This window comes from Accipiter gentilis, chromosome 1 (genome assembly GCF_929443795.1).
Source record: "Accipiter gentilis chromosome 1, bAccGen1.1, whole genome shotgun sequence".
Lineage (NCBI taxonomy): Eukaryota > Metazoa > Chordata > Aves > Accipitriformes > Accipitridae > Astur > Astur gentilis.
Window position 1 is genome coordinate 14,141,087 of NC_064880.1, and position 26,770 is coordinate 14,167,856.

At 46.8% G+C, this 26,770-nt stretch overlaps 1 protein-coding gene across 9 annotated transcripts in view; it reads right to left on the minus strand.

Moving 5' to 3' along the window:
* Window positions 1–1,012: 1,012 nt before the first annotated feature.
* COL6A3 (collagen type VI alpha 3 chain) overlaps window positions 1,013–26,770 on the minus strand; it is a 63,561-nt gene continuing 37,803 nt past the window's right edge. For 6 of the 9 annotated variants that reach the window (XM_049802978.1, XM_049802928.1, XM_049802948.1 and 3 more), the window contains 29 exons: window positions 26,456–26,527; window positions 25,489–25,515; window positions 25,327–25,371; window positions 25,168–25,221; window positions 24,923–24,985; window positions 24,455–24,520; window positions 23,723–23,776; window positions 23,029–23,064; window positions 22,447–22,509; window positions 22,075–22,137; window positions 21,297–21,359; window positions 20,555–20,617; window positions 19,735–19,785; window positions 19,182–19,217; window positions 19,013–19,075; window positions 18,805–18,867; window positions 18,122–18,154; window positions 17,966–18,014; window positions 17,202–17,695; window positions 16,462–16,561; window positions 15,260–15,958; window positions 13,921–14,029; window positions 12,883–13,163; window positions 11,389–11,649; window positions 9,500–9,574; window positions 7,150–7,329; window positions 6,984–7,037; window positions 2,112–2,282; window positions 1,013–1,899 (listed from right to left, as the gene is read on the minus strand). In XM_049802978.1, coding sequence (XP_049658935.1) covers window positions 1,859–1,899; window positions 2,112–2,282; window positions 6,984–7,037; window positions 7,150–7,329; window positions 9,500–9,574; window positions 11,389–11,649; window positions 12,883–13,163; window positions 13,921–14,029; window positions 15,260–15,958; window positions 16,462–16,561; window positions 17,202–17,695; window positions 17,966–18,014; window positions 18,122–18,154; window positions 18,805–18,867; window positions 19,013–19,075; window positions 19,182–19,217; window positions 19,735–19,785; window positions 20,555–20,617; window positions 21,297–21,359; window positions 22,075–22,137; window positions 22,447–22,509; window positions 23,029–23,064; window positions 23,723–23,776; window positions 24,455–24,520; window positions 24,923–24,985; window positions 25,168–25,221; window positions 25,327–25,371; window positions 25,489–25,515; window positions 26,456–26,527 — 3,429 coding nt within the window. In that variant the 3' untranslated portion in view covers window positions 1,013–1,858. The remainder of the gene's footprint in view (window positions 1,900–2,111; window positions 2,283–6,983; window positions 7,038–7,149; window positions 7,330–9,499; window positions 9,575–11,388; window positions 11,650–12,882; window positions 13,164–13,920; window positions 14,030–15,259; window positions 15,959–16,461; window positions 16,562–17,201; window positions 17,696–17,965; window positions 18,015–18,121; window positions 18,155–18,804; window positions 18,868–19,012; window positions 19,076–19,181; window positions 19,218–19,734; window positions 19,786–20,554; window positions 20,618–21,296; window positions 21,360–22,074; window positions 22,138–22,446; window positions 22,510–23,028; window positions 23,065–23,722; window positions 23,777–24,454; window positions 24,521–24,922; window positions 24,986–25,167; window positions 25,222–25,326; window positions 25,372–25,488; window positions 25,516–26,455; window positions 26,528–26,770) is intronic. The other 3 variants (XM_049802902.1, XM_049802920.1, XM_049802911.1) reach the window with 3 other exon arrangements.

The window sequence follows — 26,770 nt, forward strand, 5'->3', positions numbered from 1 at the left end:
TGAGGTGCCTGGCCAGTTTAATTTAGCCTTGCAAATGGTGTTACGGAAGGCAAATTGTCCTGTTGGGACGGCTGCTTTCAAAGGCATCATGTATGGCACATGTGGAGTGTCTCATGTCATGGTCCTTGAAGACCCACCTGAAGTGCTTTGGAAAGTAGCACCCCAAAGTATGGGGCAGGTGAGCACCAGGTTGCCTTCTCCTCATGACAGTGCCACCCTGACACATGGAGGAAGACACTGGATAAGCCTTAAATTGTAGGCTTGGTCTCCTTTTCAAGATTTAACCAATGCAACCCTGTGGGCCTGCTCTGGTTTTGGCATTCAGCTGCCTCTTCTATGGTGTAGGCCTGCAAGGCTCACGTCTTCCTTCTCAGCACCTCCACTGGGCCATGGGAGGTGTTCTCAGCCCCTACCTGCAGATCACAACTGAGGCTTGGGGGAATTTAGGACCTCAACCCCACAGCCCAGAGCTGCCCCGTGCCGTGGGGGGCATCAAGTTCATCTGCTTCATGCTCTTAGGGGGACTTTTTGGAGGGGCAGGGAAACGTGCATTCTTTCTGTGAATTTTGGCTTCCTTGGGTGAGCTCAGATAAGGAGACGAATACCCTGGGGTAAAAATCATCATGGCTGTGAACAGCAGAGGAGACACCCAAAAATGCCCATGGGGTCATTGAGTCAGGCAGGTTAGAAGAGACCTCCAGATGCCTGTGGTCCAACACCCTGTTCAAAGCAGGGCCAGCTGAAGCCAGGTTGCTCAGGGCCATGTCCAGCCAAGTTTAAATCCCTCCAGGATGGAGATTCCACAACTGAGATATCTCAGTTTCTACCTTTTTCCAAGCTGGAAAATTCCAGGTTACAGGCAGCACCTCAGTGATGTCCCCCTGAATACCCATACTACATCCGTCCTCCCTTTAAGGGCCAGTGGGATTTCCCTCCAAATAAATGCTTTTCAGACCCTGGAAAATTATTCCAGTGATGCCCACCATGTCTTTTACAAAGTCAAAACCACAAGTTTCTCAAAACCTCCATTAGACTTTATTTAAAAGTTCTTTGTATAGACTTCCTGACACAGAATCCACAATAAAAATAAAATTCCCCTCCCACCCACCACCCTGCCTTCCCAAATTGCTTTGCTTTGTATTTTATAAAACATATAACATCAGAAGAATGCCAGAGGCATCCTACACCACAATTTAATTTTTTTTTAACTGAGGCCTTGGTCCCAGCAGTGCATTTGCATTTGGAAACCTTGCTTCCTTTTTCTTGCTAGTTCGGTTGGCCATGTATGTTACAAATGCATACAAGAGATCTAGTTTGAAATCTAATCCAGCAAAAAGAGGAAAAAAAAAAAAAAAAAAGGAAGAATGAAAAATTGAACCGCTTGTTTATCAGAAGTAGCTAGTCTCTTACATGAAGGCTTCCCCTGTAAAGTTATGCTCAGTTATGAGAACAATAAAAGCAAGCATGTAACAGTTGCAGTGAAATTATTGGGGGGGGGGGGGGGGCGGGGTTTGTCTCATTTTTACAGTGCCTTAGATAGGCAGGATGCCAGAATCAGAAAGAAAGGGTAATTTAGAGACGTGTTCAGAGACAATAACAATCTGCAATTAGGTAAATATTTGGTAATGTTGAAGCTATACAATATAACCCGGACACATGTAGCACTCAGTCCACAAACAGTTTAGCACCATATTGGTAGGTCATGCAGCAAAACACTTTCTTCAAGGTTTGCTTGGAAGTTAAAAGCATGAAATAGTACAGTGCAAGGTAGTCTATACCCTTAGCTTCTATAGGGGTAAAGTGGCAACAGCTGATGCTCCTGGCTGTCTCAGAGGTATGTGTTGACAGGTCGCTGGCTCTATGTTCCTATTGTTGTCACCACACCAGGGTTGATGTTACCTGAAAAGGTTTCATAGAGAAAGAGAAAAATAAATGAGGTTATTCCACACATGGAAAGCCATGCAGGACATTGAGGGAGTGTAAATGAGTTAATTGCCAGGACTTGCTTTGGAGCTCAGAGCACAACAACCAAGCTCACCCCAGGCATGTACCGGACTGGAAATGCCAGGGACTTGGCTGGCCCCCTCTCCAGCTGCACGTATGCTGCTTACCAGGGACGCAAACTTTTTCACATTCTTTCTGGGTGTTAAATCTGTTCTCGTTGCCTCCGCAGCCGCCATACCAGAACCGGGCGCAGCTCTTGGTCTCAGGGTCGTAATACCATTTCAGCACAAAGTTCCTGCAGGTCCCCTCATCTTTTTGCAGCCGGCAGATATCTGTGACTGCAGATAAAAGCAGGAGCAAGAAGAGTCAGCAATAGCACTCCTGGGTGAAACACAGCCTCTCTGAATGTATTTGTATGGCAGAGAAATGCCTGCAAGAAGGGCTAGCATGCAAGCTTGGAAAGGGCAACCACAGCATAGACTTTGCACACCTCCTGTGACTAAATCCCATCTCTTAGTTTGCAAAGAGAAGGTCTTTGTTTGGAGGTCACCAGCCCTGAGCCACAAGCCCTCAGCCATTTTGCTGTCACGCATTCATGGTGTGATGCTGAGATAAAGGAAGAGTGCTGCACAGCAGCAGTTGTCTGCAGATCCCCTGGATTTGCAGGAAATGAGTTGGCAGGTCTCAGAACTGGGAGAGGACTGGCTAGGCTGCAAGGGAAAAGTATTGGCACCATCATTTTCCCATTAAAAATACTGTCTTCCCTCAAAAAGAGAGGTCTTCTATCTGAAGATGCTCCTGGACCTACTACATACTGGCCCGTGACATTCTGCATCCCTTGCTGAGTAAGCAAGGAAAAAAATAACACAGTACTTGGATGTGTTAAAATGAAATTGCCAAATAGATTTTAAAAAAGAAAATAAAAGACTCTGATATTAGCCACTAATTTACCATGAAGTCACAAACAAGGCATCCCTTGCACACAGGGATGCAGAAGCAGCTCGTGCCACCTCTGCTCAGTATGGCATAACCATCAGCCATCACGGTTTGTCCTGGAAAAGCCTTGTTTTCATAGCCCTGAGTCAGGCAGATCCCAAAAATTTCTGGTATCACACTCATCGCTGTCCCTTACTAGTGGTATGCCTTCAAGCTCTTGCTGTCCAGCCTTGGGCATGAGTAAAAATCATAAGTCATCAGTCAAACAAGTAAATCAGTATAACAGCCAGCACCAAAAAATGAATTGGGATGAGGGGGAGTCAGACAGGCAAAGTGTGGAATTCCTCTTACTAGAGGGGTATTTGCAATCAGGACCCCTTTTCGAATTAAGAACAAAAAGGTCCTTTACCTTCTTTTTTTTTCCAGAAGCAAAGCTAAATCAATGGGTATGGAGTACAACAGCAATGACTGCTGGGGAAATTCAGGTCTTGAAGTTATCTTCTGATAATCTTGTCTTAGGATCATGCCTTTTGTAAACTAGGTGCCAGAAATCAAGCTACTTAACAGACCTGTCTGAAATTGTGGTTAACAGCCCCAAGCCTTCTGTAGCCCCCTTCCAAATCACACAGGGCCCCCAGAAATAGCTCTCTGCTAACAGCAAAGGTGCCTGAACTAGCTGTGATCCTCGGATTGCTCACATGAAGGCAGGATTTTGTGAGATCATGAGCTCAGTGCTGGTAAAAAATAATTTTATATGCACTTTCCTGTGATTCTGCTTGTCCCAACAATAAGAAAAAGCAATCAGCCACTAGTTGCAAGGGGCTGAGAGATCTTACCAGGCCTCTGTCCCACCAGAAACAGAGCTCCAACATACCCACAAATAGGAAAGAGTATACAGATATACGATGAATATATAAAAAGGTGCATTTACCAGCGAGTTTCTTTGGGGCTTAATGACAGCAAAAGCATACTAAACCCTTCGAAAGTTTTCACAGGAAGAAAGGCGCAGAAGATTATCCCTGAAATCCCAACTAGAAAGTAGGTCTGGCAATGGACCGTAGGCAATAAGAAAGCCCTGGCAACTGGTTTACTTTAAAGGACATTGCGGCTGGTGCTGGCAGCTTCCCAGAGCCCAGGAACGCTGCAGCGAGGCCGGGGTGCTCCCGGGAAGGACACGGAAATGCCCAGACCAGTGTCAGGGACCTTGCAGCCCAGCCACAGGTATGCTTCTGGGTAGACCCTGCCAAACATCTAAACCCTTTCTGCCCACTCATTTTAGTTGCATTTTTCCCTCTTCTTCTGCAAGCAGGAGTCCCTCTGTGCTGTGAGCAACTGAACGGATTGCTGCCAGAACAGCGCTGTTGTCGAAGGGGTCAGACTCAAGTGGTCCGTGCTGCGGTCATGGCGGAGATTGGGTGGTTTGTTTGAGCAGTGGGTTTACTGTTTAGATGGGAGGAGCTGGGATTATGTCCTTTCTGAGAGAGGAGACATGTCTGAAGGGACGCTTCTGCCCATTGTCCTGTTCTAAATGCAGCTTTTTGAAGCAGGATTTCTTTTTTAATCTCCATTTTTCCTTGGAATTTGAAATCAATATAGACTGTCCAATTCAGCTTTGCTTTTGGGCTCCTACAGCAAAAGCTTCCCCATGCCTTTGGCAGGCTCTTTGCCTTTTTATATTCAGACTTTTTTTTTTTTTTTTCCAAAGTCCATCTCCCTTCTTCCCTGCCTTCCAAAACACTGAAAACCAGCAGATGTGAATACAAGAATGACTCTACCCGAAACCCTGCACACCCTTTCGGGAACCCAACCAGTAATCAAAACATTCAGCTGATGGGACGTATAATACAATTTTTCTCTGTGGCATGGCATCCAGGCAGTCCAGCTTTCACCCCCCTTCATCCCCTTTGAGAGGAAGCAGCCTTCAGGATCAGCAGATGCACAGGGAAATTCAACCAGCACATTAGAGGCAGATCTGGCTTCAGGAAAAATGCTGAAAATTCACTTGTATTGTAATCTTCAGTTCTCCTGCCCTAATATTCACACTGTGTGAACTTGTGCCACTCTTCAGTTTCAGAGCACCATCAAACACCATCTTGTAACTCCTCTGGCTGAACCACTGGATGGCATTTTAACCCAAACCTCCCCCACTACCAAAAATCCCAAGCCCAAAACACAATAAATGAAACAAAAGCTTATCCAAAAATTTGAAAGAATTGATGGAGAGCAAGAACTAGGGGGCTAAAATGTGTTTTAAGGTGTGGCTGGCTCTGGCTGGTCCAAAAGATAGGGACAGCCACCATAAGCCAGGGTTTTAATTCATCCCATGGAGAAAATGTGTCTGGGCTCCTCAGTTGCACTTACAGTTAATTTTGTCATGGTAAAAAAATAATAATAAAAAAATCTATATCTAAAAATTCAATAATTAAAGGTTACCACAGCATTTAAAAGGCTTCAAATGGGAGGTGGGTCTGGTGCATGTTTTTGCACCCAAAGAGCCCTAATGTTTGGGAGAGCAGCTCATTTCTCAGTGTTGCACCTGTCTCCGGTACCTGGTGTAGGCTAAACCGAGAGCCTGACCCAACACCCAGCATCTTAAAAGCTGAGCTGCACATGAGCTCCTGTGTTTCTTTTTCCATGGTGGATTCAAGCTCTGGTTTTGCAGAAAATGAAAAGAGAATAAAGTGGTGAATAGCGCGGGGCAGGCAGAGATGTGAGCATCCCTCCAGGGCCCCTCAGTTGCTTTTCTTGACTATCTGCCCAGGGCAGAATGGCGCCAAGTTCATGAAATATCACTTTATCCTGAACAACAGTTGCTGGAAACATCATCAGGGCATGTGATGATGATCAGAAGGGGCTGGCCTGTGGGATGGGACCAGCAGAAACATGCACCCTCTGGAGAAAAACACATCACAGAAGCTTCCCTGCTCTGTGAGGATGAAATTCTGCTCTAGATTGAACGTACAGGTTTCTGCACAAGCCATATGCTGCTTCCTCTGGCTGAAAAGTCCTCAAACTGCAATCAATGGACCTTTGTCCATGATGCCCATTTGCAGCCCAGAAGCACCTGGCAATCTGCTTTTGCAAGCAGCTGCCACCCCAGGCATCTCCATGGCTGGTGGTGGCCCCCTTCTCACTTGCCTGCATGTTTCTGCAGGGGCACCCACAGCTGGACTCAGGCCGCACTAACAATTTTGACAAAAATTCTCAAGTCTGATTTGGGGACCCTAAAATACACCTAAGAAAATCAAATTGGTGGGGGGGAGGACAGACCTTAGTTTGACTTTTCAAACCCTGTCATGCCCCTACGAGGATTAAAGCCCTGCCATTAGGTACCAGAGCTTGCCTCACTCCTAGGTTTCCCTCCCGTCTCTGCAAAGGGCCTTGAAACACCACTAGAATGGGGAAGCTGCTATGACAGCAAGGCTTTTCTGGGGTCAGGTTCCCATCCCAACCCCTCGCTGAACCAAAACAGGTGACTGCAAGTCTCTACTTCCTTCCCAGGTCTTAAAGAGGTTTGCAAACACAACCCCTTAATCTCAGAAACTCCTTGAGGAGAGGAGGTCATTGCCATTTTCTTGTGGGCTCCTCCCTCAACTTTGATTTTTATCTTTTGGTGCAAAAGGAAAATATCTGCACACAAGACCCAGGCCCCACAGAGTAATTTTCCATCAAGCGTTTGGTTACAGGCAGTGAAATGTTTGAAGTTCTTTGCATCTCAGCAAAGGCACGCTACTGAATGGTGGCATTGCTAGTCATGCAGTGATGACAGAAATTGCTCTGGGACCATGCCACGCTCCAGTTCAGCAACCCCATGCTTCTCATGAAATCCAGTGCCTGATTTTGCTATATAGCTGTGGTTTGCACTCAGGTCGTGCAAACACAACATGTCTTGGTGTGACAACATGCATGCAAGGTGATTTGTTCATGCAAAGCAGATGGTAGGGCATGGTCATGTCAAGGGGTAAATGAAAACCAAGTCTATACTACTGGTGATCTTGTATTGGACAAGCTTGGATGCATGCTATGAAATGGTGAAGGTGAAATAATGGATTTGCTTTGGTTTGTGATTTTTTTTTGGGGGGGGGGGGGGGCGGGGGGGTTACCTGATGACAATCTTTTCTCAAGGGGTGGCTGCTGCATGGCTTTCTCAGCTGCTGCTGGAGGAGAAAGTGCGTGGGTTTGGATTTTAAACAACGTTTTCTCTCCAATCCAAACATTATTTGACAATATGATAAAATGCAAAAGGATTAATCCCCGCATGGTACTTACATGGTTTTAAGCATTTGCTAATGCACTCAGCTTCGGCCTCAAATCTATTGGCATTACCACCACAGCCACCATACCAACCCTGGCTGCAGATCTTGTTTTTGTAGTCAAAGAACCACACAATCTGATAGTCCTTGCACTGCATGCCCATGTCAAAGTCCAGCAAGCAAGGGTCTGGCCAATCTGCATGTCAAAAGGTGCAAAGGTTAAGTGACTCTGAAAGGGTTAAAAAGCTGAAAAAGCAAAGAGGTTGAAAAGAAAAAAAGCAAAAAAGCCCGGTACAGGACTAGTGGCATTTCCTTGTTGTGTGATTTCTTTTGCTAAATGCAAACCTTCCCCAGCCTCCAGCCTGCCTCTCCCTGCTCTTAATTTCGTTGCACATCCAAGCCCAAAGTCCCTGGACCAAGGTGGTGGGAGCCCTTTACTCTCCACTGGTGCACACAGGATTGGGCCCTCATACAACTTCCCCCATCTATTTTCAAAGCTGTTTGTCTTGGCAGTAACTTTGAATCCTTAAGTGTGTTTATTTTATCTCTAAAGGCAGGTTGCACCTGGTAGACTTCAAGGCTTGATGAGGATTTAAACATATGTTCCTTTCCTGCCCAGAAATGATAATTTAGGTCCAAATCCCAGAGTTTTTATTAGCAAAGATAGGCCATCCATGCTAGGAGCTGCTTTGCCTATATAAGGAGGGCAGAATTTGGGGCTTCCTCTGAGGTTTGTCGGAAGATTTATGCATGGGGCTCTCCCGTTGCACAGAGAACTAGAAAAGACTCAGCTACACAACCCATCCCAAATCTCCTGCCCTGTTTAATGTCCTTAGCCTGTTGAAAAACTTTAGATTAGCATCCTCGGGGAATGTTTCCCCCACACTGCTGGCTGCCATAAATCCTCGGGCAGAGGCGTTTGCTGCAAGTGGGTCAACAAGAGGAGTTGAGATTGCGAGGTCTGCATTGAAGCACAGAGGGAGCACACAGCACATCCATTTTCCTTCGGGCAGACCTACAGACCTTGTTTCCAAAGGGCTGGCACAGAATGGGTTAAACAAAGCCATGGGGGTGCGTGTCACCTGGTGGGGGCAAGCCAAGTGAAGGCTTCAAAGGGGATGTCAGAGCCAGGGAGAGGGACCCAATGAGTGGGAACACATAGGAAGGGTGTGATGATGGGACATGCAGCAAGGCAGAAATTAGATGGTCCCTGCCAGGCGCAAGCCCTCAGCCCCTCCGCTGCCGCAAGCTCCGGTGGTACCACCAGCCAGGCATGAGGTCCATGCTCATCCCTTTCAACGCGAGGAGCCAGACCCCAACAGCAGCTTTGCAACTCTTGTTGGCTGAACGCACTGAGCAGCAGTATCTCCCACATGCTCTCAGACCACCTCAGGAAGAAAATGAATGACAGTGCAAGCAAAATGCTTGAAGAAAAACATGAGAGTGAAGATTCAGGGATGAGTTCTGGATGCCAGATCCATAGCTGGTGCCTGTGACAGGGCTGTGCCTGTGCTGCTTTATGAAGGCTGATAGCCCTTCCAGCCCCTTGGAGGAAGGGTTGCAGTCTAGCACTTACAGTACAACGGAGTGTAATAGTGCTGATATAATGAGCTTGATGTCAACAAAAGCAATGAGATGATGTATTAACAGCTACAGTGATTATGGGTTATTAACACAGGTCAAGAGTATTAACAACAGAGTAGGAGCTGACAGCTCGCTCATTTAGCAGTTCACTACATACACCACTGGTGACAGAGAAACAGGGGATGGGCAGATGGGTGAAACTGGAAAGAGGCTACCAATTAGTCAGATTTATGCAAATGATTGACACTAACTCCTCTGCAGTCCCTGGCTGTTGGTCATGCCCTTCTTGAGACCTGTGTGTTAAACCAAGGAGCCAAGACCTATTCTTTGCCCCAAATGGGGAAAGAGGGAGGGAGCAAGCATCAGGTGATGTTCTGCATCCACACCTGCATGTACACATGCCGGGGAGGCCATGGGGCACAGCTTGTCCCTGGAGAGCAGCCAGCGCTTAGGCCCTGGTTCACCTCCCATCCTTGCGATGGAAACAGGACCCAGTTTGAGTCTCCCATTAAGATCATAGCAACTTCAGGGGGCTCTGGCTCCAACATGGGGCAGACACCCCAATACAGGGCTCAGACCCGCATGGCCAAGGATGTCATCTACATCATGATCTGTTGGCTCTGCAGAGCAAAAGACTTGCAGATCCTTTGGTCCTAGTGGGGCTCTGAGAAAGGATGGGTTTAGGTGCAGGCAAGGGTAAGACCAGTGCAAATGGCCAGGCTCTTGCTGGGGGTCCTGGCAGAGCCCCCCAGCCCAGCACTCCCACCATCACCCATACTCACCACTCTCGGGCCCTTCCAGCGGCTCGGTGTTGAGCATCATGTTGGCCAGGGACACCTTGGGCTGTGCCTGAGTCTCTGGGGGGAAGAAGCAGAGGGGTCAGCCAAGGGGAAGGGGATCCGCAGCAGTGCCCTCGGTGCAGCCATAAACAAACTCACTGGCCCCAGCTGCAGCACAGGGGACCCACACAAGTCGCGGGAGTCAGGTCTGGATCTGTTTACCCTAGCACATACATTTCAGAAATGTTTATTGGAGGCAGCTGACAGGATGAGTAATCGACAACCACCCAGCCGCACAGGGACGAGTTTGCCTTGCTCTCCTCAGCCAGCGGCTCTGCTGTGTGGTCGGGCTTATCCTCAGGGGTGACTGCAAAGGAGCATCTTCAGGGCCCCATGCAACTGCTTTAGATGGCCTCCACTCACCCCACAGCATGCAACTGGGCAGGGCCAAAGGAGCTGGATATGGCCTCTCTCTCACCAGTTTAGCTTTGCTCCTCTGGCCTTAAAGATGGCAGGGAAAAAAATGGCATCCCACAGGGGACCAAATAGTCCATGATGGATTTTCTCTTGTTCCCCTGCAGCCCTCAAGGACTGTCCATGCATTGCATGCCTCTCCTTGACCACACTCCTCCCATCAAGGCCTCACATCCCTCTAGGAACTAAGTTGTTGAGAATTGTCACTGGGGGAAGAAAACCCTTGTGATGGAAAAGAGAACATGGTTCATGTTGCATCATGCTCTACACGACTGCACCCTATGGCATCACGCCCCTTCCCAGGGCAACCTGTGGCTCATTCTCCGTGGGGCTGGAGGGGGCTGCAGCCACAGGAAGGGTTGGATTTGCTTTTCTCTGGTGGAGGGCATGGGTGTGGGTAAGAGGGACAGTCCTTCCTACTGTCCAGGTCACAGCCTGTGAGCAAATGTGGTGTCACCACTGCCTACCCAATTCGTTTCCATTTGAGATTTTCTCTATGTGAAATGCAGCTTCCCTGTGCATCAAGAGCTCCAAGTCAGCACATGCAAATGTTTCTTCTACACATTGATGTCTTTTCTCAACATTTTTGTGGGCATGTTTATTGCTTGTGAAGGTAAGAGACTTCAGACCTAATCCAAAACCACTGAAGCCAGTAGAAAGGCTCTCCATGGGCACTGAAATTGGCTCTGAAGTGCCAGAAGAAGCCAAATGCAGCACTGGCAGGACCAGCGCAAACTTCTCCACACCACCAAGCCAAGTCACCTCTATGCCAAACTATATATATATAAAAAAAATTGGCTGTGTCTTACATAGCAACTTTTGGCCATGCCAAAGGGTTTGGTGAGGTTTTTATGTGCTCTGTACACATGTAGCTTGGATCCCCAAAGGACTAAACCCTTCATTTAATCTCCTCTTTGTGGGGTTTTTTGGGGATAATATAGTATGCGAAGCAGATAGGTGGCTATGGGAATGGCGATTGGAGAAGAAGATTTTCTTGCTTATTTTGCAGTCAGGCTGGACTGAATTTATTCTGTATTAACCCAGTTTGACTCTTATTATTAATTACAGCAATGCCGACTGGACCCCACCAAGACCCATTGTGCAAAGCCTCCTGCATGCACAATAAGACAATCGCCCCTCTGGGACTGGCTTTAATTCTCCCACAATCTGTGTCAATTTAGCACCACTGAAGTGTCAACTTGCATTTGCCAAAGAAACGCATTCACAGCGTTTCATAACAGGGTCCTGCTGCTGGACTGGAGGATGCCAGAATTCCAGTGACACAACTGAGCATTGCCAGGGCTGGGATCGTTGGCATCAACTGATTCCCTGTCCCTTACATGGTTTTTTCCCCATTTTTTTTGTGTCCATTTTATGAAAAAATAAATGTTTGTGTGTTTTCCTTAAGAGGTACTTACTTGTGCTGAATGTCCCTGTGTAGGTTACTTTAGGTTGGGATTTCTGGTAGCCGGTAATGACAACAAGGTATTTCTGTCCGCTTCTGAGTCCTCGGATGACATGCTCAGTGCCAGTCAGGTTTTGCTTCTGCACGAGAGAGTGGTCATGTGCTAAGGTGACGGTGATATCAAAAGTGTAGCCGTTGTGTGGCTCAGGGCTGGCCCAGCGCAGCCTGGCACTGTTCTCGGTGACATCTGTGATCTGGATGTCGTGGGTCTTGGCTGCAATGCAAAATCAGAAGAAACGCTAAACAAAGACTTGAAGAGGAAAGGTCTCAAGGAAAAAGTGTCTCAGTGCTGCAGGATCTCCTTCCCAGTCCACAGCAAATAAATTTATCTGCAGCCAGTTGTGGCATGTGCAAACCGGGTTGTAACTTTGTTATCTTAGATGCCCAAGCCAGCACACTGCAGGGCGGCTTTTTTTCATAGCCTAGATGATTAAACCAGTGGTTTACTTATTTTTTAATAATTTTTTAAATGAGATTTACACAGCTTGAAATGCAATTCCCAGCACAACTTTCCCAACAACTGTGAACGTGTCCAGTCAGATCCTTCTCTAGGGTGCAATGGATTCACTGAGCTGCTAAAGATCTTCAAGAAAAGCCTGCTTAAGATTGAACAGGTCAAAGAAGCTATTAGGGAAAGGTTTTCCTGCTATGGCAGAGTATTGGATGAGACCTTTATAAGTGCTGCTTGGAAGCAACAGTGGAGCAAGAAGCACCCAGAAATGTTTGTTCCCTGCAAGCTGATGAAAACACTAACCTTGCGAAAGCTCCTTGCTTTTATTTATTGCTTTTTATTTATTATTTATATGGGGACATGCATTCATTGACTGGTTAAGCATCCCTGTGTTTTGACACATGTTCTTTGTTACTTGTTCAGCTAGTGCAGAGCTGCCTGCACCCCCTTGCAAAAACACATGGGAAAACTCCTTTACATGAACTGTACTCACATGAAGGAACTTCAGCATTCCCAAATAGGTCTCTACACTGATTCAGTGATCAACTAACCATTTATATTAGCTGATGGAGAATTCAAACAATGCCGTTGTATGAAACACCATAAATAGCAAAACTTAGCCAAGGGGTAATGCTACGAGGAAAACACAGAAAGCAAACGGGCCACACTACAAAGAGAAGTGCTCTGTCGCTGTGCTACTGAGCTAGGCAGCAGAGGATGAATTGTCCCGTGTTTAGACATCCTGCTTGTGTTTTGCCTAAAGGCAGCCTGTCCCCCACCCAGTTTTGCACAAATTTCTCAATTCAAGTTGACAAAGCCTTAACCATGCAGATTTCCAGTTTTGCACCTAAAAACTTGTTTCTGCAAGCATGAAATTTAGCATTTTGGTGACATTTCCCATAGGAATAATCCTCTCAGGGAGGAAGAAAAGCCACAACCCGCTGCTGTACAGACAAGCGAGATGTGCTGCTCGCGTGGGGAGAGCCTTTCACGTACTGCCTTGTCTCCTCCTGCCACCTGCCGCGGTGGCTGTGGTGCTCGTGGTGGTGCGGCCGGTGGCTTTGGTGTGGGTAGCGGTGCTTGCTGCGCTCTGCGTGGTGGTGTTCAGCTGGACAGTGGTGCTGGCTGTGGTCTGTCCAGTGGCTCTGGTCTGGGCTGTGGTGCTGGCTGTGGTGGTTCTGGCACGGGTGTTGGTGCTCGCAACAGGCTTGATGCTCGCACTGACTGTGGTGCTGGCACCAAGGGTCCGGCTTATGGTCACATTGGGTGCTGCGTACCTGTCAAAGCAAAAGCAGCTGATGTGGCTTTTTTTCCCCCCATATAAGCAGAATTTGGGAAGTGGAGAGGAGTCGACATAGCAACCGTCAGCAAGAACCACCCTCCACCCCAAGGTCAATAGTCTTTATCAGTTTTAGAAAGGCCCACAGCCAAGCAGTGAAAAGTGCTGCAGAGCACTGCCTATCCCTTGGGGCACAAGTCTGTCTATACACCAACTTTACACACAGAAGGGTGAATTCGGTAGGCAGCTCTGTAGTGTGCCTGATTTCAGGGGGTTTAACCTTCTAAAGCCAGGACAGCTCTGTGCCAGCAATGAGTGAGAACCGGTGACACAAGCTTTCACTTCTGTTCAGAAAATACTAGTATATATTCTATGATGGATCCTGGATATCAGATAGTCCAGGGCAGCCCAGCCTCTGAAAATAGTTTGTTGAGTGGAAAACCCCAAATTTATAGTAATTTCTGGAATTCCTGACGTGCATGATGACAGTAGCATATACCTCCTTCATATCCTTTATATGTATATAAATATGAAGTTTAACCCAAATTTAAAATTATGTGTACTTGTCTACCCTTCTCTAGTAGATATATCCATTGCTCTTTTGACACAGCACTAAAAGAACTAGTAAAATGCTGATAATCCTGATGGTTAGCATTGAAGTCTCTTTTTCCAAACAGAGACTGGGAAGTGAAGGCTTTCCCCCCCGGACAGGCTGTTAGCAAAGCTCATTCTTTCGCAGACAAGCCACTACTTACACTACTTTATGCCCAGCATGCCCAGGGCTCTGTCTCTTGGCTTGCTGATCACTCTGGAGCCCCTCGCACTGTTTCCTTATCTCTGGAGACAGGTAGAAAGCAAAGTCGCCTACAGACAGAGAGAACCTGGCATTAAACAGTGGTGTTGTGGATGGTGGTTACCTGCCAACAACACATTATGTATATTTGTTGTTGATTTAAAAACCCCTCTTCTTGCTGGCTCTGATAAAAGCTATGGAATATCTCTTGACTTTTGGTGTGGTTACTGCAGCATCCTGGGCTGGGAGATTTGTTATTCCAGTTTACAAACATGAGAGCAGTAACTACAAGATACTAGAGGGCTGTGTGTCTTAGTCTGTCACATGTAAACAGCTTTCTTATAACAAGGCACTTCCAACCACACAGTTAATATTTTTTCAAGCGTTAGAAGTTTCCAGGACCCCTGCAAGCAGTAAATGGAAAAAACAAACTGAGAAAACCTAAGCATCTATTCCCAGGGAAAAATGTGCGCATGTTTGCTTCCTGTTTAGTGCAAGATATTCCTGAATCAGTGGTTTATTAGACCAGTAGACTGATTTTCAGGACTTTTTTGATATACCTCGCTTTCCTAGAAAAGACCTATTTCTTGTGCTTGCTGGCCAGGTCTGTTTAGGATCTCTGGCAGCTGGCTGTAGCTGGAGATCCAGCCTGTGGTCTCTAGCTAAGCTGAGATGCAAATTTTCAGGGCACATCTGCACATCCCAAACACAGCAGTATTATTTATCCCTGAACAAAGAATCCTGTTCATCTGGTCCTTAAATCTGCACACAGTAACTCCAGATCTCAGCCCAAGCCGTCCAAATGCCTGCTAGACATGATGTTTATGATGAAGCTGGGAAGAAAGATTTGCTGGGTGTTCAGGGAGCTCGGGGGCAGTGCTAGCAGGCTGCTGGGCCGAAAGCCCCAGCAGGACCAGACCCTATGGGACATGTTGCAGATGTGACCAGCAAGCCAGGCAGGATTAGGTCAGATCTCACAGGTGATCCCATAGAGACCAAGTCAAACCAGACAGAAGTGCAAACTCTACTTGGCAGACCAATAGACTGTATGGGATAGCCTGGGGAGGGCAAAGTGACCAAAACCCAGACATATTCAACTAGGTAGACTTAAGAGCAGCAACAAACAGACCAAATAGTACAGAACATCTAAAAAAAGACTAACTTTAGCGGGCTCCACTGCCCAAAGAGGTGGTCAGGCTAAAGCCCACACAACCAACAGTCAAGTAGACCAACAGATTAACCCCTCTGAGGTCATATGTTGCCCCTTCCATAATACTTTGGCTGCAGGATATTATACTTACTTCTGATAAAAGACGGCAGCAGTCTCCCAAAGCGTAGTAAGGGCTCTTCATGAAGCTCACCTGGTTTATCGACCAATTTGAAGAACACATCATTTGGTTCACTAGCTAGGCTATAGATATTCTTGGCATTCACTTTCCTGCCAATGCCCAAGACAACAAAGAAGTACCCTTTGCATTTTGCATCTGTAACAACCTTCTGCAGGTTTTCAAGTTCTTGTTTATTAACTTTTCCGGTCATCATCAGAACCATGACTTTTAGATCCCGAGGGTTTGGTGCACTTTCAAAAATATGAGCCATTGTGTGTTTAATTGCACTTCCTATAGCCCTCGTGCCATGGAGCTGGGTCATTTGGTTGTGAAGGTAATTAATGATCTTCTCTTTGGATCCATAATCAGTTAGTGAAAACTCAGTTTTTACTGGTGGGAAACTTGAGTTGGTTTCATATTCATAAGGAGCTTGCTGGAGAACTGCCACTCTTGCATGGTGCTGAGATACTCTTGGCTCAGAGCTGATTTCCAGGTTACTTATGAGGTGGGAAATGTATTTCTTCATCTCGTTGAACTGCAGAGGGGTGGTGGACTCCGAGCTATCCATGATGAAGGCTATGTCAGTGTCTACATCTGTTGGGGCTGCCCTTCTGTCTCTGAATACAGGTCTCTGACTACCAAAACCACAGATGGGATCAGGGTCACACACATCTAGAGGAGAAATATAGTAGGTTTCACCTGGAGGAACTGAAGATGACCCTCCCTCGTCATTGCAAAAATCCCTTGTGTCATACAAAATACTATCAAGCCATGGACATTCACTGGTCCATTACCTGATACCAAAGTAATTTCATCCCAAAACACATTCAGTTATGCATTTAGTATTTTTACATGCTCCTTTGTCCAAACAGATCCCTGAAGCACTCTGTCATAAATGGCAGGCAGCCATATTTTGGTGTGTTTAGCTATCGGTGTTTGGGCTGTAAAAGTGGGAACCAGCCAAAAAAGGAGCTTCTCTTTACAAAGTGGAGAATGCCCAGTGAGCCTCATTCACAACACCAGTGTTTTCTGTTCAACCTAAGAATGTGCTTTCCTTGTCTTCAACAGCAAAAGGGCTGACTCCCAACTGGGCTTCCCTTCTGCACCACTGACAACTGACTGCTGCGTGGCCAGAAGGATTTGGCACTGTATAGAGAAGAAATTGGATGCTTTACCCAGACAAATGTGACAAGTCAAGACCCTCCGGATAGTTTCATTCAGCTGACTGCCACTGGCTGGAAGAACAATTGCATGTCCAACCGCTGTGTTGTTGATCTGGTTAGATGCAAACAGAAAAACATAGTGTTGGTAATGCTGCCTTCTGTTATTTTCAGCTCAAAGTAGGGGAGACAATCCACAACTCTAAGAGATTCTCTACTCAGCACGCTGATTTTGGTGGATCCCATTTGGAGGAACCTAATGACCCCAACATGAGTTACTGGGACTAGTTTAGAGACATAAACTCCAAGAAAAGGGTCAAGCACTTGAACCAGCGCTCAGTGTGCTCATCTGCAGCTTTTTTATTGCTTTAAATCTCTGTATGTCCTCTCTCCCTCTGCCAACAAAGCTACCATACTTCTACCTTCCCACCATTTGCCTTTCTGTCAGACCTTTCTCGCTATGGGGACTGTCTTGTCTTCTGTTTCATACCACACCTGGCACCTTGGACCCATGGTCTGGGAAACAAATGACTCATCATAACCTCACTAGTGTTTCACAGCATGCACCGTGTTATGGATTAATCTCCTAATAAATGTGCTGGATGAGTTTGGCCACCACTACTTTCTCAGAGCTAAGCGCTTGAAAGGCCTGGGGAAGCCAACCACTGCCTGTAGGAGCAAACGCCATCACTCTCCCCAGCAAATCAGACTGAGATCATGAGCAGAAAATGAAAGAAAGGGTAAATGACCCCAACCTCCAGAGCTCTGGTGAGAACTGGGTCCTGCCTGCTGGTGAGGAACACGGGCATGACCCCAGCATCGTAAAGTTGCAGCACGGCATCATTGAGCTGCGGGGAGGCTCTCGTGTCCCCGTTGCTGAAAAAGACAGCCACCTTCCTCATAAGGAAGCCGCTTCGGGCACGCTTGAAGGTATTCCTGGCCACAAAGGACATGGCGGTCTCGAGGCTGCGTGGCTTTGTGGTCAGGGTTGCCTGGAAGTTTTGGATCTGCTGGAGGAGGCTCGATTTCTTCCTGGCATCAGCAAAGCGGATCTCTGTGGTGACCTCGTTATTGTAGGTGACCAGAGCCACCCGGGCACCCCGAGGACAGTTGCTCTCAGCGATGGTTAAGTTGTTGACGACTCTGAGCACGGTTTGCTTCATCCTGTTGAAAACATCCCTCACAACGCCTGAGGAGGTGTCAATAGCAAAGGCCAGCTCGGTTGGGTAGACAGGGCACTCCTTGGGACCTGCCGGAAACACGTGTTGGGAAAAAATAGTGCCCCAAATAGTTGTCAGGGTGCAAGGACCATGTCCTTGGCAGGGGTAAATCATTCATACCACCTGTGTGGGGAGAGCAACAATTCTGGCATGCAGTCACACTGGGGTTTAAAGGACTGAAGGTGACTTACCGTAGCAGCAAGCTGCGGAAAAGATGGGGAAAAAAAGGCAGTTTGGTCAGTGCCATTCATGTAACATGATGGGCATATAAGGGTAGAAACAGGGAATTAGCAAAGCACTGATGTACTCACGGCATTTGTCTTTGATGTTCCGCACAAGCGCACATTGCTTTAGAAAATAAAACGAAAGTGAGGGAGAAAGGGAAAAAAAGAGATATGTGACACAGCCAACAAAAGAGTATTTCAAAACAAGAGAGTAATTGTGCCAACACTTACATCTCTGGATTCTCCTTTATCGCCTTTAAGTCCCTGTTTAAAAAATAAAGAAAAATTGAGTGCAATGTGTATTTTCAGAGTGCCCCACGAACCCAGCTGGAATAATTATTTAACCATGGGTCATGCAGAAACTAAGGGAAAACCTGCCTGTTTTAAGTCGTGTTTCCAGCCGTGTTTCCAGCAACAGGGGGAAATGTTTTCCCATGTGAGGAGTAAACCTAGTCGAGGCCAAACCCAAAAGGGACATTTACAATGCTCTATGTTCATGTGCAAAGCAAGCCAAGTCATCTTGGCCTATCTACGTCACAGACCATATCCTGTGTGTGGTGATAAATGATAGAGAGGTGAGGACTTCCTAGAAGGAGCTTTAAGTGGCATATTGCCATGGGGAAATCCTAGTGCCTGATAAGAGCCTGTCTCTTGACTTTTTCCTTCTGTTGTGCATTGTGGTTAGAGGAGGGGAGAACATTTATCAATGATAAACAGCTAGTTAGGAATTTATAGAGGCACATCAAAGACAAATAAAGAGGAATTTGCCCAACTTGAAATCAGCAGGAGGTGGTGATGGGCATATATTTCAAGCCCTGGCACCAACAGGGACTACCACATTTCTCAGAGAAACAATGAGGAGTTTCTCCAGGGGGAAAGCCAGAGGCTCCATCAGCAATGCAATGAACACTTACAGATGGTCCAGGGTATCCAACCTCTCCTTTCTGACCAGGTGTCCCAGGATCTCCTGCATTTCCCTAGAGAGAGAGAGCAGAGAAGTCCTCTCCATGAACATCTGCAGGAGGACTCCCAGGAGCATGGGTCAACACTTGGGGGAAAAGGTGTGTGCATCTTTCAGGTAGTTCATGCAGAAGCAAAAAATTATGTCATGGTCCAACTTACTCTGCGGCCTCTGTTTCCTTTAGGACCAGGGCCTCCAGCACCACCGCGGTCACCAGGTCCACCCTGGTTGGGGAAAAACCACAAACAGTAGCTCTAAATCTGCACAGGACCATAGGTAAAGGCTACAGTGCTTGGAAAATAAATGCATAGCTCATGGACTGCACCGTACCTTGGGCCCTGGGTAGCCTAAGAAGCCGCGCTCTCCCTGAAACAACATGAAGGTTTAGTTGAATATGGTTTAGAAAATGAACCTGATTTTGCAGGCAGATCTGTAACAACTGAAGGAATTAAATAATGGAGGGAAAAGAGAGAGATTGCAAATTAATTTTTCAATTTTGTTCCTCATATGATTAATAAAAAGCAAATAGCCACTCTTTTTAAGGTCTGATTGCTCTTCTAAGGCTAATTACAACTGTAGAGGAGCTGTCAGAGATGCTGGCGCATTGTTTTCAAAGTCCCACAGACATTCATGGGGCTTTCTGGCTAAAGGGTACAAAAACATTATGCTTCCTCCTTGGAGAAACCAAGACAAAGGCAGAGGGGAAAGTTTGAAGAGCCTTGCCTGATTTTTCTCACCAGGGTACACACAGGGCTGATTTTTGTCCCCCTATGTGTCTGACTTCACCTAGGCTCTGCCCTTGCCTATCGCACTGGAGACCTTGGCTACTTCCTTGTCCGTTGTAACTCGTGTTGGTAGATGGGCATGATGAGCATACACCTACCTTTCTGCCTTTAGGACCTGGGCCACCAATTCCATCTCGTCCATCATCACCCTAAAATAGGAAAGCCAAAGTCATTAATATGCAGTCATATGCGAATAGCTTAAACCTCACAGATCTAGCAGCATCAATAGAAAGAACCCACTGATGTCACAGGCCTTTGAGAAGTCCTTCTGTAGATGAAATTATTGCAAGAAAAATAAACACAAAGAGGTGGTGCCAAAACTACAAATGCAAACCTGCTTAGTATATGCATATAATGTGTAAAACCCAGGTGGAAGTCAGCAGTGGGGAGCAGGTTAGAAGGTCAGTCAATGCTAAGGGTGTACTTACAGCTCTGTCTGACCCAAACTTGTCCTCCCTTGCTTTGCGCAAACCATTTTTTCCTCAGTTGGCTCCTCATTATACAGAGTAATGAGAATCAGGCCCCATAAAAGTGCTCACTTACTCCATACATCCTTTTTATAGGTTGCTTTGGGCTAGCACATGAGGTCAGCTCAGGGTGTCTACCCACACCTCATGCAATGAGCCAGGACAAGGCCAAGAAACTCTGGACAGCCTCTACCCTGTGGACTGATCTCTGAGATGTTAAAAGTCACTTTTCAAGTGAATATAATTCACCTCCTCAGAGGGACTACCCTTGCCAGCTATGCTTATGCCAGCTGAAGACATAAAGCTGATTTCCCTCTCTCATATTGTACTATGGAGGATGCAAAGTCTGTAGGGGAGCTAAACGCTCTGCTACGAAGGGCTGCGGCCCATTTCCCACAGGAGACAGTTTAGCCCAGCATCCTTAAAGGTGTGAATGCATGGCCACACTTACCATCTCTCCTCGTGGGCCCTGCTGTCCATTTGGCCCTTTGAGTCCAGGGTTTCCAGGCTCACCCTGAAAACAGAAGAATCTGTTAAAGCATGTGCTGAAACTCCAGGCAACTCTGAGCCTTTCTCATCCCATCAGCGCTGGTGTCTTTACATAGACCAGTCTGCAGTTGTCCTTGCAGCAGAAAGTCATGGCTGGACCTACACAGCCAGCAACACTACAAAATGCTTGCTCTTTAGTGGGACCTTTAGTGATTTCAGGAAAGGTGAGCAGTGGGACATGGGAGACCAGTCAGCTTCCACCACAGGATGGTGTTTGCTTTTTTAAAAATACTGCAGAAATAAAAGCTCCCAAGCTCTGGGGATTTTGCCAGTACAAATGGGCAGCGGAGCAGACACAGAAATGAACCAGTGTGTGTGAATCTGGAGAGATAAAACCATACGGAGGGTCTGGAGAGATCCAACACAACCACCTTCCCATGTGGGCATAGACTGGGAATCTGCCCTGGAAAATCACTTGGGAATCTCAGTTACTAAATTACTTTTGCCTCTCTGTTCAATGAAACAGGACCCTAATGAAACAAACAGAGCACAGACCTTGCTCTACTCCACACTGTGCAAGCCAGTGAAAACAAACTTATTTCGCTCCAAGAGGTTCATCTCAAGTATTTTTTTAAGCTCACTCCTATCCAAAAACTTTTCATTGCTGTTTTAGTTGCTGATGCTCAATGCTCATGAAGACATACCTTTCGTCCCAGGGGACCAATCCTGCCCCGCTCTCCTGGGGTTCCTGGTAGTCCACCACCAGCCTGGAATGGAAACAGGGAGAGGCATGTTGGCAACATGTCAAGAAAACTGGGTGCCAGAAACTAAGGGATTGAGTGACGATAGAAATAATGTATTAACTACCAGGGCTGGTGCCTCTCAAAGCACCTTAGGAAATTCAGAAGTCTAACTGACAGTCAGGAAGAGCTGAAGGACTAGTTCAGTTCAATGCAAATGTCAGCAGCAACTTATATGGTCCCTAGAGAACCACCGTGAGAAATGTGTGAGGAGGAGGGGCAAAGTCCTGCTCAAGATAGGGAAATTCAAGGTGTGTCTGGCTTTATGGCCATGAGTCTTGCTGGGGTATGCAGCAGGAGGGAGAAATAAATGCATGGGGGCTCTCCAGCAAGCATGTGAGATCATCATGCTCTGGCTTCAGAAACTGAAACATCATGGAGGATTCTCTGCCAGTCACTCAGGGATGTTCTTTAATTAAGATCGCAAACTATAATGGGCCAAATGCTGAAGTCCTAACCCCTTTGTGGTTGCTTTTAACTCTTTCTCTTCTGTAACTCTTGATCAAGAAATCCCTAGCGTAAGTTGAGAGGAGAATCATACTAGAAGGGTGTGTTATTAGAGAATGAATCAGAGCTGGAGCCCTAGAGGGGGGGAATGGAAAGACACATTGGCTGCATCTTATTAGCTCAGCGAGATGTTCTTGCTAAGCATAGTTGGGTGAGAAGCAGCAGAAGGGTTTACCCTGGGTCCAGGAATGCCCTGCTCTCCTCTTATGCCTGGCGTGCCAAGCTGGCCGGGAGGACCCTGTGCAAGGAAAAAAGAGAGATTGTGTCAACACATATGGGCAGAAACACACCAGTGCTACACAAGATCACAAGGGAAAGCAAAAGCTACTATGCCTCAGAGATGGTTTTCAAACATGTCATAGCTTGGCTGGTGTGAATGCAATGGCAGGCTTGATGTCCTGGTGCAGGACAGCCAGGCCACAGCACACCCAAAAATACCCAAATCCTGACAGTCCTCATGGCTGAGACTCTTTGAGGAAGCAGCTGTGATGAAATAATGCAACAGTATCATGAAGCAAGACATTTACTTTGCTGTAAGTTCACTGACCTGTGGACCTCTCATGCCTTGTTCTCCAGCTGGCCCTGCTTGACCCAGTGAGCCCTTGGTACCCTTGAAGTGCAAAATAGGACAACACAGATTAGCATGGGGTGGGGGGTGGGGGTGGTCAACACCATGGGGAGGGAAAGATGTCAGGGCATTTACAGCTGCATAAAGAGCAGGGAAGAACAGTTGTTTGGGGGTTTGTTTGGCAGAATATGGTTGTAGCAGAGAATGAGCACAGAACTGGCTGGGTAATTTGTCTCCTGCAATCAACAGGCATCAGTCTCCTTTATGCTTTGGCCCCATTATATTGCTCCAGCAGCACACAGAGACGAAGCATCTGACCAGGGAAAGCTGCAGAGGATGGGCAGCCCCAGGCATGTGGACGGCTGGTTTTGCACCAAATCCAGCAAGGAGCATATGGGGAGATGAGCCTGAGGAGGAGGAGAGAAATTTGGGGGAGAGAGGAGGCAGAGAGGAAGAAGCAAAGCCTGAATGTCTCTTCTCTTGGCACGTGCCTCTGGGTGCCGTGGCTGCCTGGCCGGTGGTGTGGCAGGAGCCCCAGGTGTCATCCCCATCACCACTTACCTTAACTCCTATCGGTCCCCTTCGTCCTGTCATACCCTGCAAATGAAGAAATAATGAGACTTGTTAAGCAAGTATGTAAGCACGTGTTTCTCTATTGCTTTTAGATTGGTGTATTGCCACTTCTCTTAGTCCAAAATTACATTTGAATAGTTTGAACTACTGGGGAGAGGGGGAGAAAGAAATCTACATGGCCAGTTCTCTTAAATCAAACTTTGGCATGTTCTCTCCTTCCTTGCATACCCCAACCCTCCACCACATAGGTGAGTTGCTCCCTTACACATGCAGGAGTGTGCCACAGTCCCTGGACCACAAGCCCCAAGGGACAGGTGGCAGCAGAGCAGCAGGGAACACATCCTCAGATGTCCCAGCTACACCAGCTCCAGTTTGGTTTTTGCCTTTTAAAAACAAGCATCCAAATGCAGAGGCATATGCCAGAGTAAATCAAATGTAGCTCCACTGATCTGAGCACTGAGTTACTTGCATGAGAAAAAATGAAGGATTAGACCTTTAAAGTCTATACAAGCCAGCAAACCACCAGGCATTTTCCTTTTGCGGTTTGGTGGGGGTCTTTTTGGTTTTATTTTTCAGGTTGAACTCCTGACACTTGTGAGACAAAATACATTGGAAGGCAGGAGGGAAAAAGTTATTGTCAGTCTAATCTTGGCCCCCACTGACTGCAGGTCTGGCAGCTTACCTTCCTCCCGACTCCACCGTCTTGGCCGTTCAGCCCCACCGGTCCTGGTTCTCCCTAAAGCAAAAGCAAAAGTCAGGTGAGAGCCCTGAGATGAGCAGGCACTGGGAAAACAGGTTCCATTCTCAAAAAATGGGTCCTTTCTCACTCTCACACAAGTTACTTGATATTCCCACATCAGTGGAAATCCCTCTAACAACTCATGGAGAGTTTCCATCAAGTTTCTGAGCTAGCACAAGCAGACATTCCCATTCTTTGGGAAATGCCTTCTGACTATTTAAGATGCATTTTTATTCTGAGCTGATATGAAAAGAAATGGGTTTTGAAATTTTCCAAGGAGTATCTGGGGGAGAGGGGTGTTTCAAAGATTTCAGGTGAATCGGGATGTTCAGATTTGGAATCATCTAAACAGTTCTCTGCTTTTGTATATGACCCGCAAGAACATATGAAGTTAATTTCCAAGTATAAAGTTGTTTTCAGTAACAATATCCCAAAAGGCATTGTAAATTAATAACTAAAAAAAAAGGCACTTTTTACACAAAATATCTTCTAAACTGATGAGAAAGTTTTGGTTGCAAACCAACAACATTTTCCAGTGGAAAAATATTCCATCTAATAAAGCACAATGACTTTGAAAAATTTGCACCTTTCTGGCAGCATCCTTTTTTCTTACTTTTACTGTCCCATCCTATTGTAAAAAGCAAAGAACAACAAAAGACAACAAAGAAACTTTACCATTGGTCCAATTTCACCCTTTTGGCCTCTGGATCCCCGTTGAGTATTATCAGCTCCTGAATCTCCCTGAAAGCAATAGAGCAATAAGAACCATCTGTGTAAGTGGGACATGAAAGTCAGACATGATAAACTGCTCTGCTATAGCTCAGAACCAACATTTCTTTTTTCCTTTTTTGATTGAATTAGATGAAGTATTATTGGTGTTTTCAGACAGACACAGCTTTTCAACTGAGAAATAATAATATTGAAGAAGAGGAGGAAGGGGAATTTTAATATAATGAAACAGTGATTGACAGGTTGGTATCAAGAGGCATGTGTTACCCACATGTCATCTCCGAGTCCTTGCTCTGTCACTGGACCTGCCACTGTCAAGCAGCATTTAATAAGCCTGAGCGCATGCTCGCCAATGACCCCCAGAACTGGTAGAAAGTGGGTGAAGAATCAAGAAGATGCCTTAGCAATATTTACCGGGTCTCCACGGAGCCCACGGTCACCTCGTTCTCCTCGTTCGCCTTTAATTCCCTTATCACCCTGCAGAAAGAGACGGAGAGTTAGCGAGAACAGCCCTTGCCTGCTGAAAGCATCTCTGCTGCTGTGTACCTCTACCCAAGTCCTTAGCCTCAAGGGGAGTGTGATGGCTTTCCACCCTCCTCTGGCTCAAATCCACCTTTTCACCATCATTTAGCCCCACTGTAAATGTAATAAAAGCCTACCCTCCTGCCAGAGTATCCCTTCTCTCCAGAGGAGCCAGGCAAACCTTTGTCTCCCTAAAAAAGAAAAATACTTTAGAATATTTGCTACTTTCAAGGTGCTTCTTAGATGCTTCACTGAAACATCTCGTTATAAAGAGAAAAGTAATTAAAATGACTGACCTCTTCTCCATCAATGCCATCCAGACCCATTTCTCCCAGTTCACCCTGCAGAAGAGAGGCGAGGGGCAAATGCTTACTGAGGGAAAGGGGAACAAGGAGGGGGATACCAATGCGTCCATAAGTTCACACTCATGGCCATGGCATAAGGAAATAGCTCCATACCTTCTCTCCTGGGAATCCCCGAGAACCCTAAAGAGATCAGAGAAGGGAGTTACTCCACCGCTGTGGGATGTGGTGAGGAAGGGGGGCTGTGCTTGGTGGCAGACCCAGAGCCAGGACCAGGGCGGGACAGGCAGGGCGTGCTGCACCAGGGTTTGGCTGTCCCTTATTTCTCTTATACCAATTTTCTTCTTCAGCTGCCTCCTCAACACTCGTGCCAAGACAAAATATGTGCATCATGGTGTTTAGCTAGGTGATTGAATAAAACAGCTTACTCCTTAGCCACAACTCTTTCTCCACTGACTTTCTGTTCTCCCTGCACCCTTTTTTATATTAATTCAGATCCAGTCTCGGTGCCTTTGTCCAAGGCTGGACAGCTTTTTAAAGAGACTCAGTATCTCAGCTGCAACTAATGGGCTTGGTTCACACACTCCTCTGCTCCTTGCCAGAGGACCCTATGGTCAGAGCAAATGGTAGGAAACATTTCCTTAATATCACTGAATATTTCCCATAAATATTATACATTTCACCACCTTTTCTGGCTTGTGGCATGGCTGCTGTCCTGAACCATTTGCTCAGCGTTCCTCTTCAAAGCAGCGGCTGTGGCTCACTTCTCTCCCTCCTCCCCAACAGCAGATTTCCATCCACATGCTGTCCCAGCCCTGGGCCAAGACACGCGCACACCACTTCTTGATGTTAAGAACAAATCCAACTCTTCTTACTTCTTTTCCCTAGAGCCAGACTGCAGAAAATAAATCAGCCTGGGTCACTGGGCTGCCCTTTTGCTCTTCATAGCAATTCTAAAGCCATGACACCTGCTGAAAGTCTTGGTGTTTGGCCAGGTGGACACCACCACTTGAGTGGACTTGGCGGCTGTTGCGTGACATCCCAAAGCAGCAGGAGTTGCCCTTGCTGGACTCCCACCAGCTGGACTCTGGGTCCGCTCCATGCAGGCTCCTTCCGCACGTACCTTGGTTCCTCTGTGCCCGGGGCATCCCTGGAAACCCTGCGTCCCGTTCACACCTGGTGGTCCACGCTCACCCTGTTGCATGGAGGGTAAAATGCAATGGTCAGGGTTTCCCTGCTGAGTGCCTTTCTTCAACTAACTGCATGCATCAGCAAGCACAGGAGGTGGCTTGGAAGCACAGGAGCAAACAGAGCGTCAGGGTTTGAAAGGTCAATGCCCGGCCACCCCACCGTCTTTTGCCTGCAACCTTCCTCATATAGAGACCAACTGCAAGTCTTCATCACCCAGAGAGAAACATCCTTCCCAAACTCTCAGCTA